The 16,418-nt window shown below is 38.1% G+C and overlaps 1 protein-coding gene across 1 annotated transcript in view; it reads left to right on the top strand.

Moving 5' to 3' along the window:
• STK17B (serine/threonine kinase 17b) overlaps nucleotides 1-13,776 on the top strand; it is a 38,874-nt gene extending 25,098 nt beyond the window's left edge. Inside the window, exons 4-8 of the mRNA XM_003253876.4 lie at nucleotides 1,312-1,456; nucleotides 3,647-3,773; nucleotides 6,045-6,093; nucleotides 7,514-7,693; nucleotides 9,607-13,776. Of these exons, the coding sequence (XP_003253924.2) occupies nucleotides 1,312-1,456; nucleotides 3,647-3,773; nucleotides 6,045-6,093; nucleotides 7,514-7,693; nucleotides 9,607-9,889 (784 nt within the window). The 3' untranslated portion in view covers nucleotides 9,890-13,776. The remainder of the gene's footprint in view (nucleotides 1-1,311; nucleotides 1,457-3,646; nucleotides 3,774-6,044; nucleotides 6,094-7,513; nucleotides 7,694-9,606) is intronic.
• The last annotated feature ends 2,642 nt before the right edge of the window (nucleotides 13,777-16,418 follow it).

Below are 16,418 nucleotides of genomic sequence, written 5' to 3'. Positions count from 1 at the left end.
CATTCCATCATTCATTCATTCAATAAACATTACTGACCACCTACTGCAGTGCATGCTAGATACTGTTCTTGATGTGGTAGTAGCAGTGAGCCAAAGAAGTAAAAATACAGTAATAATATTTTCTAGAGTGAGTTACTATTTTATCAAATAGAATATACTTGTGTATTCCCAAATATACCTTACAAATTTGATGAATAACTGTATAAATGTTTTTGCATGATGTTCTGACTAATTTTATCTTATTTAGATTTAATCCCCCCCAAAAAAAATCTATTGATTTTATTGATATTTCTGCTTTATGGATGACTATAAGTAACTGACCCTAAGTTATATTGCAGGTAAATAGAAGAGTTAGGATTTATGTTTCAATAATTCATTCCAAACCTAGAAATTTTTCACTATGCCTTTTTCAGCATTCTTTAAATTTCAGTTCTTTAGAATTTATTTATTTATTTATTTGTGTTCTGGCCCCAAGTATTCTGCATGAAGCTACAATACAGGATGGTATTGGCTAAGAATGCAGATTCTTACTCATATTCAAGTTTCTTAACCTAATTGTACTTGTTTCTACTGTAAAATGGGTGTAATAACCATGTACCTCACATGTTTGTCATGAGGCTCAAAATACATATATAAGAATTCATATATATGAAAACATATGTATATATATGAATACATATAGATGTATACATATGAGGAGAGCACAAAGAGCTGTTTTTATTATCTTTATTGCGGTGAAGGCAGGCTGCAACATTTTTAGATCATAAAGCAATTCAGTTTTATTTATTAATATTCAAGTATTAGTACTCAGAATTTGAAATAGTCTCATCACTTATTTTCTTTTATTTTTTCTTTTTTCTTTTGGGATGGAGTCTTGCTCTGTAGCTCAGGCTGGAATGCAGTGGTGCCATCTCGGCTCACTGCAACCTTTGCCTCCCAGGTTCAAGTGATTCTCCTGCCTCAGCTTCCCAAGTAGCTGAGATTATAGGCACCTGCCACCATGCCCAGCGAATTTTTGTGTTTTTAGTAGAGATGTTTCACCATGTTGGCCAAGCTGGTCTTGAACTCCCAACCTTCAGTGATCCGCCTGTCTCAGCCTCCCAAAGTGCTGGGATTACAGGCATGAGCCACTGCGCCCAGCCATCATCACTTATTTTTTTCCTTAAAGATCTCTCACTTCCCTGCCCTGTCTTTAAGTGTAATGTATTAACATTTATATAGTTGTACGTCTTTTACTTAACAGGTACACAATATTTAAAAGTGTTTAGGTGAATGAATTTTCAAGTCTCTGTTCTTTGAATTTTATTTTAGTGCTGCAGGTGGAGAAATTTTCAACCTGTGTTTACCTGAGTTGGCTGAAATGGTTTCTGAAAATGATGTTATCAGACTCATTAAACAAATACTTGAAGGAGTTTATTATCTACATCAGAATAACATTGTACACCTTGATTTAAAGGTAACGTAAGATGTGATTTAAAGTAATGTAACATCTGTGTTCTTCTGCTGTTAGTATGCACAATTGCAAACTGGTATTAACAGGAAACAATGGTTGGTTCCTGGTCGTCTAGACTGCACTGGTATGCTCTTTGCTTACGTGTGCTACAGGGCCTTAATTTTATATTGGCAGAAAGGAGAAGACTGCATGTGTGAGCAGCTCAAATTACTGGGCTCTTAAAATGCATCATTCCTGTGTTCTAATCCTACATTAGATGGAATTATTCCATTCTATCCCACTCTTACAACCACATCCTGGACCTTCTTATTTTAAAATGCTGTCTATCTCTGAAATGCTCAATTGTGTAATCTCCATCTCTGAAAATAAATCCTGCTAATCCTCATTCATTTGCTCCTATTACCCTTCATTCATTTTTGTCTTGAGGTTTTCAGTCTTTTGGCTTCTTCCAGATCATTCAGGCTCTTTACCCAAGCCCCGAACCTCCAGTCTCTCATCTCCATCTCTCATGTTGTTATCCTTTCTCCTTATCCTTCCTTCATAACCACACAAGGACCTTAAGATCTGAATCAGTCTGTCTCTCATTTTTTGAGCATTAGATTCTTCTATTTTTATGTGGTCTCCTTGCATGAGCCTTTGGCTTCTATTACCACTTTAATAATAATAATAATTCAAAAATCTCCACCTACAGCCCAGGCCTCTCCCTTAATTTCCAAATCCTCTTACCACTTTTTCAAAAGAAAAAACCCTGTAGTTCTGTTTTGGGCCCCACTATGGAGCAGGGGGACAGTATTTGCCATCTAGTATCCGTGCTATTTCCCCAACTGATAAAATACTGGAAAAGAAGCAACATAGTAAATGCCAAGATAATCATGCTCCCACCAGCTTCCTGTTGGGTCATTTTCCTGCTAACATCAACGCAAGTACATTACATAGCATCACATAGCCCTTGAAGTCCGGGATGGCATATAAACCTGTGGTCGACAACAACAGAGCTAATTACCTTTACCTTTTCTCCTGTAATAGGCTCTGTGCTTTAACAAGCATGAGATTGCCCCAAAGTTAAGTGACTGTTAGAATTATTTGCACAGATTTTGGGAGCAGCACCTTGGCAGAGGTATGGGGACTTTGTAATAGGCTGTGGGCCTACAGTAGTAGTAAAGCAAAGTCATGTGGTTCTAGGAGGCAATGGATGAGGTGTACTATGCCCTCTTATTGTCTAAGCTAAAGCCAGGGAACAGTCAGACCTGGCTCATCCAGAATCATCCCATTGTACTGAACCATTTTTCATTTCTGGAAATGTTTACATGCTCATTCCTTCATGCCTTCTTTTGTGCTGTTCCCCAGAGCACCTTTCTGTTTTTCTTTCTCTTTTTTTTTTTTTTTTTTTTGAGGGAGAGTCTCGCTCTGTCGCCCAGGCTGAATTGCAGTGGTGCGATCTCAGCTTACTGCAAGCTCCGCCTCCTGGGTTCACGCCATTCTTCTGCCTCAGCCTCCCGAGTAACTGGGACTACAGGTGCCCACCACCACGCCTGGCTAATTTTTTTTTTTTTTTTGTATTTTTAATAGAGACAGGGTTTCACCATGTTAGCCATGATGGTCTTGATCTCCTGACCTTGTGGTCTGCCTACCTCAGCCTCCCAAAGTGCTGGGATTACAGGCGTGAGCCACCATGCCCAGCCTCTTTTTTTTTTTTTTTTTTTAATTTAAGAGAGGGTCTCACTATGTTGCACAGGCTGCTCTTGAACTCCTGAGCTCAAATGATCCTCCCACCCCTGCCTCCAGAGTAGCTGAGACTACAGATTCACAGCACTGTACCCAGCTACCCAGAGCACCTTTCTAACCAGCATACTCTTTAAGTCTCAGCTTAAGCATCATCTCTACTGCAAAGCCTTCTTGGAATTTCTTATTGACAGAATGAGGTAGTCTTTTTATTACTGAGTATTCTATATCTTAATCTTTCCATTTAACTTCTTTTCTCTTCAAACCTAGAATCCTTTTTGGATGTGTTTTTGGCTTTATGCATCATTGAATAATAGCTCCTCCTAAGTAGTAAGTCAGTAAATGTTTGATGCATGACTCAATGAAATGTATAATAGCTGAGCCGTATATTCCACTTAATATACCTTCCATTTGAGACTAGTATGCTTTTATTGTACATTACTTATCATGTTTTTGTTGTACTTTATTTAGCCACAGAATATATTACTGAGCAGCATATACCCTCTCGGGGACATTAAAATAGTAGATTTTGGAATGTCTCGAAAAATAGGGCATGCGTGTGAACTTCGGGAAATCATGGGAACACCAGAATATTTAGGTAAGAATTTCCTTTTATTTTCTATACCATTTTGAAATTTATTAAGTAAATGATACCGCTGTAGAATTATATTTTAGAGCATGTAATTCAATTCAGTTAAAAGGATTTGATTGGTTCAAGTATTTTGATACATTAAAAACTTGGTTAGGTTATGACACATTTAAATGAAATGTATTGAATAAAAGTATGAAACATTTACAGCAATTCAGGGGACACTGAATATGTAAATGTACAAGTTGAATGTTTGTGTATAAAGGATTTCTACATAAGGAAAAAAGAAATGGGTAAGAGGCAAGTTAGGGAAAAAGAGAAAAATGGAAAAAGAAAAACTGCTACAGTCAAGTGGCCCATGATTGTCTTTGAAGCCTGGCTGTTGGCTAGATCTCACTTCTATTTCTGTCTGGTCCCAATTCCAGAGCTGTTCACAATACAGATATCTTCAGTTTAAACTTACAGGAATTGTTAGTCGGCCACCTCATTTTTGTTTTATTGCTGCTGCTTTAGAATATGAGGTTTTGCATAGGGTTGTGAAAGTAGGGTTTTAAAGAAGAGTGCCAAAAAGAACCTTTGATTAGGTAATCTGGGCATATTGTATGAAATCAACAGATTAGATTATGCATATGAAAGGTTTTTAAGTTGTATGAAGCAGTATATAAATTTGAAGTATTTTAACTTTTAATCTTTTTACTTTTTTTTGTTTGTTGTTCATACTGATGTCCCCATGTGGACATTGAAAAGATACAGTTAAACAGACCAGTGCGACTCAGCTAGGCAGCTGTCTTTTCCAAAAATAAAAAACAGAGAAAATTACTAACTTTTGAATGCTAACTGGGGCTATAGTCCTAGAATAAATGAATGTAATTATTGGTAACACAGCTCACAGAAGTATGTGAAAATGTAGGTGGTTTAACAGAAGCTGACTGTATATGATTTACAGGCTTTATTAATAAAAATGTTAGGCTTTAGGAAACAGTTTCTCTTTGGAGAAATTATGAAACCATATTGTGAAACAAGAAAATTATTTTTCACTCATAAATCCTAGTTTGGACTCTACTAATTTGAAATAATATGGTAATGTTTAGAAAGCATAGAGAATTTATTTTGCACTTTTTTTTGGCAAGTGAAGACAGCAGAAAATTAATTGCTTTGGAAATTAGGTCCTTGATAATTTAAGAGGAATGTTTAATCCACTTGAAAATCTAGCATTTCTGGCTGGGTGTGGTGACTCACACCTGTAATCTCAGCACTTTGGGAGGCCAAGGCGAGTGGATCACTTGAAGTCAGCAGTTCCAGACTAGCCTGACCAACATGGTGAAACCCCATCTCTACTAAAAATACAAAATTAGCCAGGCATGGTGGCGCATGCCTGTAGTCCCACCTACTTGGGAGGCTGAGGCAGGAGAATTGCTTGAATCCAAGAGGCGGAGGTTGCAGTGAGCCAAGATCATGCCATTTGTACTCCAGCCTGGGCAACAAGAGCGAAACTCCCATCAGAAAAAAGAAAATCTAGCATTTCCGAGAAGCAAAATTTGCTCATAATGTCATTGCAGATGCACATAATCCTGTTTACCCCAAAAGAAAAACCTAAATTAGTCTAATAAAATAATGCAAATTAACTCTAAAGTAATAAAACTAAAATTTTTTTTAAAATTCTAGCTTCCAGCGTTTTACTTTTTTATAATTGTTTTTTCTGAGATTAACCTAAATGAGTTTAACTACCTAGCCACTAATTACTCTAAGAATATTATCCATGTTTTTGAACCATCTGATCATATAATTTACTCAATATTAGGGATGTTTAAATGTCCAATCATAGGATAATTAATACTGTGCTAAATTTCTAAATTTCTATCATCTTATATCACTAGGCTTTCCAAAATTAAATCCAGTTACAATTTTTTTTTTTTTCCGAGACAGAGTCTCACTCTGTCGCCCAGGCTAGAGTGCAGTGGTGGGATCTCAGCTCACTGCAACCTTTGCCTCCCAGGTTCAAGGGATTCTCCTGCCTCAGCCTCCTGAGTAGCTGGGATTACAGGCATGTGCCATCACACCTGGCTAATTTTTGTATTTTTAGTAGAGATAGGGTTTCACCATGTTAGCCAGGCTGGGCTCGAATTGTGACCTCAGGTGATCTGCCTGCCTCAGCCTCCCAAAGTGCTGAGATTACAGGCATGAGCCATCATGCCCGGTCCCAGTTATAACAGAATATAAAGTGATTTTCTTGTTTTAAAATTTGTCAATATTGAATTTAAGTTTTATCTTCTCTTTCAGCTCCAGAAATCCTGAACTATGATCCCATTACCACAGCAACAGATATGTGGTAAGATGTTGTTAGTTACCTAAACACCTTTATGGAAAGTTGGGAAATGTATATTCTGGGGTTCTTTGACTCCAAGAGTAAATAATAAGGCTTTCTTCAAAAGATTTTATTTGAATATCATTATTATGCTACAGGAAAATATTTACCTTTCCATTATTTTTAAGTAACACAAGTTCTGAGCCAAAAGTACAGAAATAAATAGGAAAATCTCTCTCTCTGATGAAAACTCAGTTGAGTAAAAGAACAAAATACCTGCAGTACAGTGCTACATATTTTATGATGAAGGCGAAATGCTTAATAAGCATAGAAGCAGCGGCAGACAGTCCATTGCTGGGCTCCACCTCACAATGGGAGACATCTGATCTAGGTCTAAAAGAGTTGGCCGGCCATGGTGGCTTACATCTGTAATCCCAGCACTTTGGGAGGCCAAGACAGGCGGATCATCAGGTCAGGAGTTAGAGACCAGCCTGGCCAACATAGCAAAACCCCATCTCTACTAAAAATGTGAAAATTAGCTGGACGTGGTGGCGCGTACCTGTAATCCCAGCTACTCAGGAGGCTGAAGCAGGAGAATCACTTGAACCGGGGAGGCAGAGGTTGCAGTGAGCCGAGATCATGCTATTGCACTCCAGCCTGGATGACAAAAAAAGCTAGAAGAAGGTGTTTGTTAAGCAGAATAATTAGGTCAGGCCCACCCAAAAATGTACTTTTATGAGAGTACATCTCTGGGAAATTGTGAGTTTTTGTAGCTAGCAAAGAGAGAATACAATAGGGAATAGAACCAGAACTGATACTGGAGCTTCAGTTGAGACCACAAAGGGGACTGACTCCTCAGACCAAGTGGAAGGTCTAGACCTGTTCCGTGTTCTGCGGAACTGCTCGTGGGTTTGCCCGGGAATAAAGATGGTATGGCTAAATAAGTTGGTGAAACATGTACTATATTGTCTTTTTCTGACTCCTGGGCACCAGACTTGCCATTAACACATTTACAGATTTTAAAAGGTTTGCAGTGAAAAAATTTGCCTGCCCAGCTTCGTGCTTCACCAAACTTGCAGCCTCTATTTGTGCAGAACCTCTCTTTATATCTCACAAGTCATCACTTTGCCATTGGAAACCACTTAGGAAATGCTGCAGCAGCTTTGTGTACTCCACAGCAGGTATCTGGGTGAAGGATAGGTGGTAGCAATAATAATATATATTGAATACATTGTATTTATATAACACGTGCATTCCCTTGTGTTCTCTTTCTGTGAGGCACACTTTGAGATCATTAGTTTTAATAATATAGGAACTTTGCAATGTAAATCTATAGTTTAACCATACCAGTTTTGAGGAGAGGAGTATGTTGAATGTCGATTGTACTTTATATAAATGTTTAAAAATTAACATACATTTTAAGTTCCCCTCCCTTGTTTTTCAGGAATATTGGTATAATAGCATATATGTTGTTAACTCACACATCACCATTTGTGGGAGAAGATAATCAAGAAACATACCTCAATATTTCTCAAGTTAATGTAGATTATTCAGAAGAAACTTTTTCATCAGTTTCACAGCTGGCCACAGACTTTATTCAGAGCCTTTTAGTAAAAAATCCAGAGTAAGTAATAATTTGTTTAAATACTATTGCAAATTTAGTTTGTTTAAATACTACTACAGAATAGCCGATTAAGAAAGTGTATTTTAAAATAGTATAAAATTGTTAGAAATATGCACAAGTTCTAGGTAAAATAGAGGGGTGGTATGAGCAATCATTAACAAATACATAACTTCAGATATAAAATATACAGCAGGGGATTTTGAAGTAAAGAAAAGATTTGAGTTACTTCTCTCACAAACCACTACTAATCCCTGAAATTACCTAAAATAATTAGTCATAGAAATTTACAATACGCATGGCTGGTTATGAGACTTTATTGTAAATGATTTATAGTTAAATACTTTTACGGCTGGGCACAGTGGCTCACGCCTGTAATCCCAGCACTTTGGGAGGCCGAGGCAGACGGATGATGAGGTCAGGAGATCAAGACCCTCCTGGCTAACACGGTGAAACCCCATCTCTACTAAAAATACAAAAAAATTAGCCGGGTGTAGTGGCGGGCGCCTATAGTGCCAGCTACTTGGGAGGCTGAGGCAGGAGAATGGCATGAACCCAGGAAGCAGAGCTTGCAGTGAGCAGAGATCGCACCACTGCACTCTAACCTGGGTGACAGAGCTAGACTCCGTCTCAAAAAAAAAAATAAAATAATTTTACATACATAACAAGTATCATTTACTGATTGTGAAATCTTGAAAGATTGGATGCCTTTTGACAGCCTTACAAAAGAAGCGAGTCAGCTGAGCGTGGTGGCTCACGCCTATATTCCCAGCACTTTGGGAGGCCAAGGCAGCCGGATCATGAGGTCAGGAGTTCGAGACCAACCTGGCCAATATAGTGAAACACCATCTCTACTAAAAACACAAAAGTTAGCTGGGCGTGGTGTCATGCACCTATAGTTCCAGCTACTCAGGAGGCTGAGGCAGGAGAATTGCTTGAACCCGGAAGGCAGAGGTTGCGGTGAGCTGAGATCGCACCACTGCACTCCAGCCTGGGCGACAGAGAGAGACTCCACTGCAAAAATAAAACAAAACAAAAGTGATTTGGAGGGCAGTTAGGCACCATCTTTCAAAATATAAAGACCCAGTAACTTTACTAGTAACTCATCGTATGAACATAAGTGTACCCTAAAACTTAAAGTATGATAGTAAAAAAAAAAAATTTCTCAGTATTCATTGAAGCATATTTATAATAGCAAAATGCTGGAAGCTTCCATTGGCATCTGGTTAAATAAATTATGGTGTATCCATATGGAAGAGTACTAAATAATATAGCTGTTAATAAATATGTTAACTCTGTACTGATGTGGAAAAATGCTTGAGATGCATTATTGAGGGAGTAAAGAAAGCAAATTGCAGAAACATGGAGTATGTGAAGCTGTGTGTGTGTGTATGTGTGTGTATATGTTTGTGTATGTATATGCACATATATGCACATATATGTAGAAAAAAAATCTGGAGGTGGGACTGGGGAATGAGAAAACAAAATAATTTTACTTTTTACCTTCATGAGAGATAATATGGTGTAATGCTTAAAAGCACAGACGATAGAGTCAGAGTTCCACTTAACTATACCATTTACAAGTTAGGAGATTTGAGGTAAATTTCAAGCCTCCTGGTACCCTACTTTGCATATCTGTTAAATGAGGGTAATAATAGTACCCATTTCATGAGTTTCTTGTGATTGTTAAATAATGTATTTGAAGCATATAGAATAGTCCCTGGCATATAACTAGGCATTCAGTAAATGTTAGCAGCTATTATCATCATTATTCTCTTCTGTACTGTTTGGATTTTATACTATGAGTATGTTTTATTTTCACAATAAGTAAAAAATATGTCTATAATCTATCAAACTGAAGGCATTTTCAACTTGATTTTTAGTTCTCAATTTTCCCTTGGTGCTTTCTTTCAAAGGAAAAGACCAACAGCAGAGATATGCCTTTCTCATTCTTGGCTACAGCAGTGGGACTTTGAAAACTTGTTTCACCCTGAAGAAACTTCCAGTTCCTCTCAAACTGAGGATCATTTTATAAGGTCCTCTGAAGACAAGACTTCTAAATCCTCCTGTAATGGAACCTGTGGTGATAGAGAAGACAAAGAGAATATCCCAGAGGATAGCAGCGTGGTTTCCAAAAGATTTCGTTTCGATGACTCATTACCCAATCCCCATGAACTTGTTTCAGATTTGCTCTGTTAGCACTTTTTTCTTTGACTCATTTGGACTGAATTTGAAATTTTATATCCACTCCAGTGAGATTATGGTTTGTAGCTTCATATATGACATGTTTATATTGTAAATGCACTTTTCCATGGAATAATTTAGGGAAGTGTTTTAATGTTAAATTACTAGTTGCTAGCATGTTATGATTTCATATCCTGAGATAGCTCTGCAGATAAGAAAATATTTAAATATATGACAAAAAGTAAAATTGTACATGTGAGTTTACATGTTAATGAAATAATTCAAGTTCAAATGAACTTACCAAAATGTTTTGTATATCAACAAAAAAAGTGGCTTGAGTTTTATTATAGTTGGTGTAAACTGAACACAATGAAGACATTGGAATTTAATAGGTTCTGTCTCTAAGGTGACTCTTATACCATGCCTCCATCAATATAATTTGTTTAGGAAAGCAGTATGAAGTTTAAGCCAAAATAATTTCTACTTTATAGATGCTCAAGAGACATTTTACAATTGAAAATGTCTTTCAATTACAAATATTTTGAAACTTCATAAGATTTTCATTCTCTATGGTCTGTTATATGAGAGAGATCCTTTAACCAGAGCAAAGAGGGAGTTAGAAACCTGATCAGGGATGTTCTTTACAAGTTGGAGCAGAGAAAAGAGTAGCATGGCTTCATATTTTAACGCAAATGTCTTTTTCCTCCTCCCAACCTACTTGAGATCTGATAAGGTCTGGAAGGTGGAGATATTTGGTATGCAAGTGTAGAGTTTTTTAATCCTCCAGAATTTCTAGAGTAGAAGATACTTAGGTAAAGTTAAATATTCTCTATTTTTAGTCAAACATATTTATTAATTGAATATAGAAGAAAATGTTGACACACTCAGACAGCTTACTGAATTTTAGATGTCTTCTGCATCTTAGAATACAAGCTAGTCATTCAGAGTTCTAAAAGTATGCATAAAAAATTACAGCACCGGCAGGTCTATTAACACAGTGCCCGAGTCAGCAGTAGCAAGACTGATGTGATCATAAAACATGACATCAGGCTCGTCTGAAGTTCTTGTGTGAAATCCCTAGTGAGTGAGGAGGCTCAGCTTAAAGCCATCTGCAGAGTGGCCCCTCATTGTGGTCTTTTGCTGGGACCAATGCAAGAAAGAGACTAGGGAGAGCAAAATATTTGCTTATGGCTAGAGACTATATCCAGCCCTAATGATGGGGACATTTAGTCCTTTCTGGGTAATCTTTTATGAATTTTCACCTGATGACCATTATATTGGTCTGTTATCATGTTAAGATAACTGTGATCTCATGACCATGTTGCTGTATCAAAAGAAATACTTTGACAAACAGTAACAACAACCTGGTGTTCCCCCTTTAGACCTTTAGCTTCTCAAAATTTTGGTAAGTTCCTAAATTCTTTAATAATAACTTAAAACTGTTTTGAATAACTATCAGGTCACTTTATTTGACCACATGGTGAATTCCTTTAACGTCTTCAGCATTTGTTAAGGAAAAGTTTTCTCTACTTGTGTGTGTATGTGTGCACATGTGTGTATGTACAGGTGTATGTATATATCTATAGATAGATACAATACATTCTTTAGACAGTTTTCAAGATTCTTTGCTGTGGTACATTATGCTCAACTCAGGTGCCAAAGGAGCTTTTTTTTTTTTTTTTTTTTTTGAGACGGAGTTTTGCTCTGTCTCTCAGGCTGGAGTGCAGTGGCATGATCTCAGCTCATGGCAACCTCCACCTCCCGGGTTCAAGCAATTCTCCTGTCTCAGCCTCCTGAGTAACTGGGATTACAGGCGCATGCCACTGTGCCCAGCTAATTTTTGTATTTTTAGTAGAGATGAGGTTTCACCATGTTGGCCAGGCTGGTCACAAACTCCTGACTTCAAGTGATCCACCTGCCTCGGCCTCCCAAAGTGCTGGGATTACAGGCGTGAGCCACCACGCCCCCTCCCAGGAGCTCTCTTCTTATGACATGTAAATTATGACATTTATATTCTTTATATGACTTTATGTTCTCTTCTTATGGCATTTAGATTCTTTAAGTAGTTTGTTGATCCAATAAACTAGACATTGTATAATCTAAATTGGGCCCTTGTATATCTAAAACTGATGAGTTGTTTCTAAATTGTTGATTGTCCATTTACTTGCCTTTGGTATTAAGATAATGCAAGTAAAGCTTAGTAAGTCATTGGATAGTGAGGAAATGATTATGTTTCTGAAGACCATATTATATTTTTAATTTTTAGAGGAATCATGCCATCCCCCAAAAAATCAGGAAATATTTGAATTTTAAATTATAAGCTCATTTGTAAAAAGACATTTTATACCAACTTTCTCTTTCTCTGAAAATCTTAAAATAGTTTACATCTACCTTTAGTTAGTAGAATACAGAGCTGTAAATTTCCATGCCTTTTTCCCTGATACTAAGTTTTATAGTAAAAAAGCAACTAGTGGTTGCACAAAGAATATAAAAATCCACTCTTTTTACAAAGGTGTAAATTTAAATAACATTATTGATTGGAATATGAAAGTCAATCATTTAAGAGCTTTTTAGCAAATGATTCAGTTGTTACTCTTTTTCTCCCAAGATTGAAAAGCATAATGTGTTTCTCTAAAGTAGGAATCTAGAGAGCCCCTATGAGTGGACAAATGTCAGTAACACTTGAACACATGAGAAGATAAGTGTTATATTGTGATATTTTAAAGTTTAATTTGCTTTTTGGGTAGGATCCCTAAATAGATGGGATTTTTAAATAGATGATATATAGATGACAATTACAATTGTCATTTTAATAATTTTCCCTACAGTAAAGAACCTAGCTCTGGGCAGTGAAATTGTAATGGCACTTTAAAGGAAGTAAACCGTTAACTGTTCTCTAGTCCAGCGATCTCCAACTGTTTTACACTAGGGACGGGTTTTGTGGAAGAAGATTTTTCCACAGGACTGGGGGGTTAGGGGGATGGTTTCAGGATGATTCAAGTACATTACATTTATCATTAGATTCTCGTAAGGAGCATGCAACCTAGATGTCTTGCATGTGCGGTTCACAACAGGATTTGAGCTCCTTTGAGAATCTAATGCCATGGCTGATCTAACAGGAAGCTGAGCTCAGGCAGTAATGCTTGGCACCGCCCCCCCCCCACCCCCCACCTTCTGTGCAGCCCGGTCGTGGCCTGGGGACTGGGGACCCCTGCTCTAGTCAGTAATGAGATAAGGTACTTGTGCCAGAATATAAATCAACACATTGCTTCCTTTATCAAAGAAGTCTTGTTATTTAAAAAAAGTCAACTGAGCCAGTATGATTAGTGATGTAATTGATTTTCATTCTAGCACAAGCCTCTTTCATTCTGGACAGCTCACAAATAGTTAATGGACCATGCTTTGAATAGCCTTCCTCTAAGCAACATTTATAAATATTGATATTTTAGAACTGTTTACATTTCTTCTGTTTATTTTTGAATTTTCAGTTTGATATCTTGTCCTTATTCATTGTATAAACAACTGTACTTTAATTTCAAGTAGTATTAAAATTATTTGACTTAAGTTTGGGGGGATTATTATCAATTTATAATTTTATAAAAGTATTTTAAAGAATAATTGTAAATTTTCCATAAATTACAACTTCCTGCCATCTTTTATTAAATAATAATATTGCCTAAGGCATACGGACAGACATTATTATGAGTACTCCAGTAAAAAATCTACATCAACTTGATCATTCTGGCTAAAAATTAAAAAGCACTTTTTTATATCTGTGGTTGTCATTTGTTTCAAAGCATTTCTAAATTTATTGTTCTTAAAAGTATGTCTGCATGTTCTAGCCTTTGACCTAGGTCATCTATGAACCCTCTTTGTGTCTAATAAACATATCTATAAAGGCATATAAATCTGAAAACAAGTAGGTCTATTCGCTGGTATCAAGGAATAATTTTTAGAAAATATCAATGAATGGATTTAACTGTACTACATGTTGCACTGTAGTGCACTACATGTTACACCAAAGATGAATGAGAGATTCTTCAGGATATTTATAATCTGACTGTAGACTAAGGTACAGTCAATTCTCATTCATGGTAGTTATGTTCTATGAAATTCCCACACTTTAGTTACTAATCATTGCTCCTAGGGGAAATACAGAGTTAGGTTCCTGCAAGGCTCGTTCATAGCATTTTAAACAATTCATCAATGCATAATTTTGTATATTTCTATTTAATCGTACTTCATTTAATATATATTGTTGGTTCATTAACATTGAACTAACAGGCAATAGCACTGTAATTCATGCCTGAATTAAGCTTACCTAACGTGTTTTTGAGGGAGAAGGAAAGGAAAAATGATTGGAAAAATTCAGACTGCAGAAGCAGCCTGCCTGAAAAGTCACACAGCAACAGGCAAAAAATAAAACAACCTTGGAAAAAACTCATGCTGCACATGGACACATAAGAAGATCAGGCTGTAAAACACAGACAAACAACTCGGGCACAGAAGGAGGGGGTGAGTCTCCTGGGTAATCACCAAACTTCACACTCATACAGTGGGCCCCAGTAAAAACAGCGGGCCTTAATAAGCACATTCCTTTAGGCACACTAAGATAGGGAAGCCAGAAGTGGATGTTGGAGGGGGATGCCTGCAGCTGGAAGAAAATGTCTAGGAACAGTCACAGAAAGTCTCCCTCCCAAATAGGTGACACAAAGCAGCACACAGGAACACAGACTAAGAGTCTGCCTACGTTATCAAGGAATCGGGTAAAGGCTGATAGAAACTCATGCTCTATGCAGATAGCACACCTGGTCCCAACTAAAGCTTCAGGCCCTAGGAAGATAAGATGCCACCTTCCTCACTAGCCCATGTATAAAAACCCTGACATTTTTACTGGAAACCCATTGGGGACCCCTCTCTGACAGCTGTTCTTTCCTTTTGCCTATTAAACTCCTGCTCCAGTTTCTGTATGGGTTTATCTGCAACCTCAATTTCCTTGGCCATGAGACCAAGAACTTTAGTATTTACCCCAGACAATGAGGCTGCTTCATTTTGGAGGCTCGTCTGGGATTTGAAGGTGAATTCATCAGAAGGGTAAGGGAGCAGACTCTATTTTCACTTCTGAGGCTTCTCATCCTCAGTTTTTATTCTCTCAAAGAACTATCAAAAAACAAGGCATCTGTCTGCTGATTAATGAGCCACAAGGGCTAGCTGCTGGTCTTAAAGACTCAAATGTGAGGCTTGCTGGGGAGGACTTAGTCCATCCCCAGTGCCCTCAGTGTGCTGGGAATGTTGGCTCTGTCCAAACCAGTTTTCTGTCACAGAGAACTTTGCTGTTGCACGGGGCTGGAAGAGGTCCTGGAGCAACTGAGGAGTTCTGGCCAGGGCTACTCCTGGACTGACCCCAGCCTCCAATTGCCCAACCAGGTGTCAGCCATAGGATCACCAAGCTTTCCTATGCAAACCTTAGTTTCCTCCTTTCCTTTCCACAGTCACCGTGTCTCTTGTGCCCTCTCTGTATGCACTGCTGCAGGAGTTTTTATATCCGGGGGAAATAATTCAATTAGGCAAGCTTAGCAACCACCTTAGCAACCAGGAATGCAGGTCAAAGGATTGCTGTTTTTGTGACTTTCTACAGACAGGGGGACTTCATGATCCAGATCTCAAAGACTCCTTAACTCCTAATGATAGCACTTCCTGGGGTTGGGTAGGAGGTCATGCCCCACCCAGTGAAAATCTCTCTTTCCACTTGGGCTGCTTCCTTTCCCATGTGAGGAGCCAATACTGCCCAGTCGGACTGGATAGCCCCTCTATGAGACAAATGAACTTTCTCCTGCTAGGAGTTACGCTGTGGGAACACCTTGCCACATGTCAGACTTCCCTCTCTGTCCTTTGTTTAGAGGGCATATGGAGACAAAGTTACTGCCTGGTATTTCAAGGCTTACAGCGCCACCTAGTGGAATGAGAATTCCCTTGTATGCCCTTTGCCAAAAGCCTCTAGTTTTCCAGTTCTCCTCTTTTTTACATCTGCTAGAGACCAACGCTATGCCCCCTCTGCAAGCAGGAGATCTCTGCTTTCAGCAGTGAGGAGAAATATGTCCTCCAAAACCAAATTTTAGTCTCAATACTCTCCATTAGCAGGAAGGCCACCCACCAATTGACCCTTATGTTCTCTTGAGACACCTATTCCGCCTACAACTAGAATGGCATCTAAATAGAAAGGGGATTTTATGTCTGGAAGTTAACTAGAACCACCACCTAAGAATACATTCTCTAGTCCGGTCCATAATAGTAGAGTATAAAGCTCAGTCCAGTATGCTCCCTCCATTAAAGGGCCTTGCTCAAATTCAACTGTTAAATAATCTCTCCCAGGACTCATACATCAAGGAGCCACACAGGTCACATAAGTGTGGGAGATCAAATGGCAATCACCAGGCAGGGGACAAAGGCTACATGGGTATGCATGACTATCCCCATTATTTAGCTTCTCTGGGACCATGGTTTGAGGGTCATGCCTGCAACCACTGGGTGGCACACACAGTGC

Source organism: Nomascus leucogenys, chromosome 22a (assembly GCF_006542625.1).
Source record: "Nomascus leucogenys isolate Asia chromosome 22a, Asia_NLE_v1, whole genome shotgun sequence".
Lineage (NCBI taxonomy): Eukaryota > Metazoa > Chordata > Mammalia > Primates > Hylobatidae > Nomascus > Nomascus leucogenys.
The sequence above is the reverse complement of the archived record's forward strand: the minus strand, read 5'-3'. Positions and strand labels throughout refer to the sequence as shown.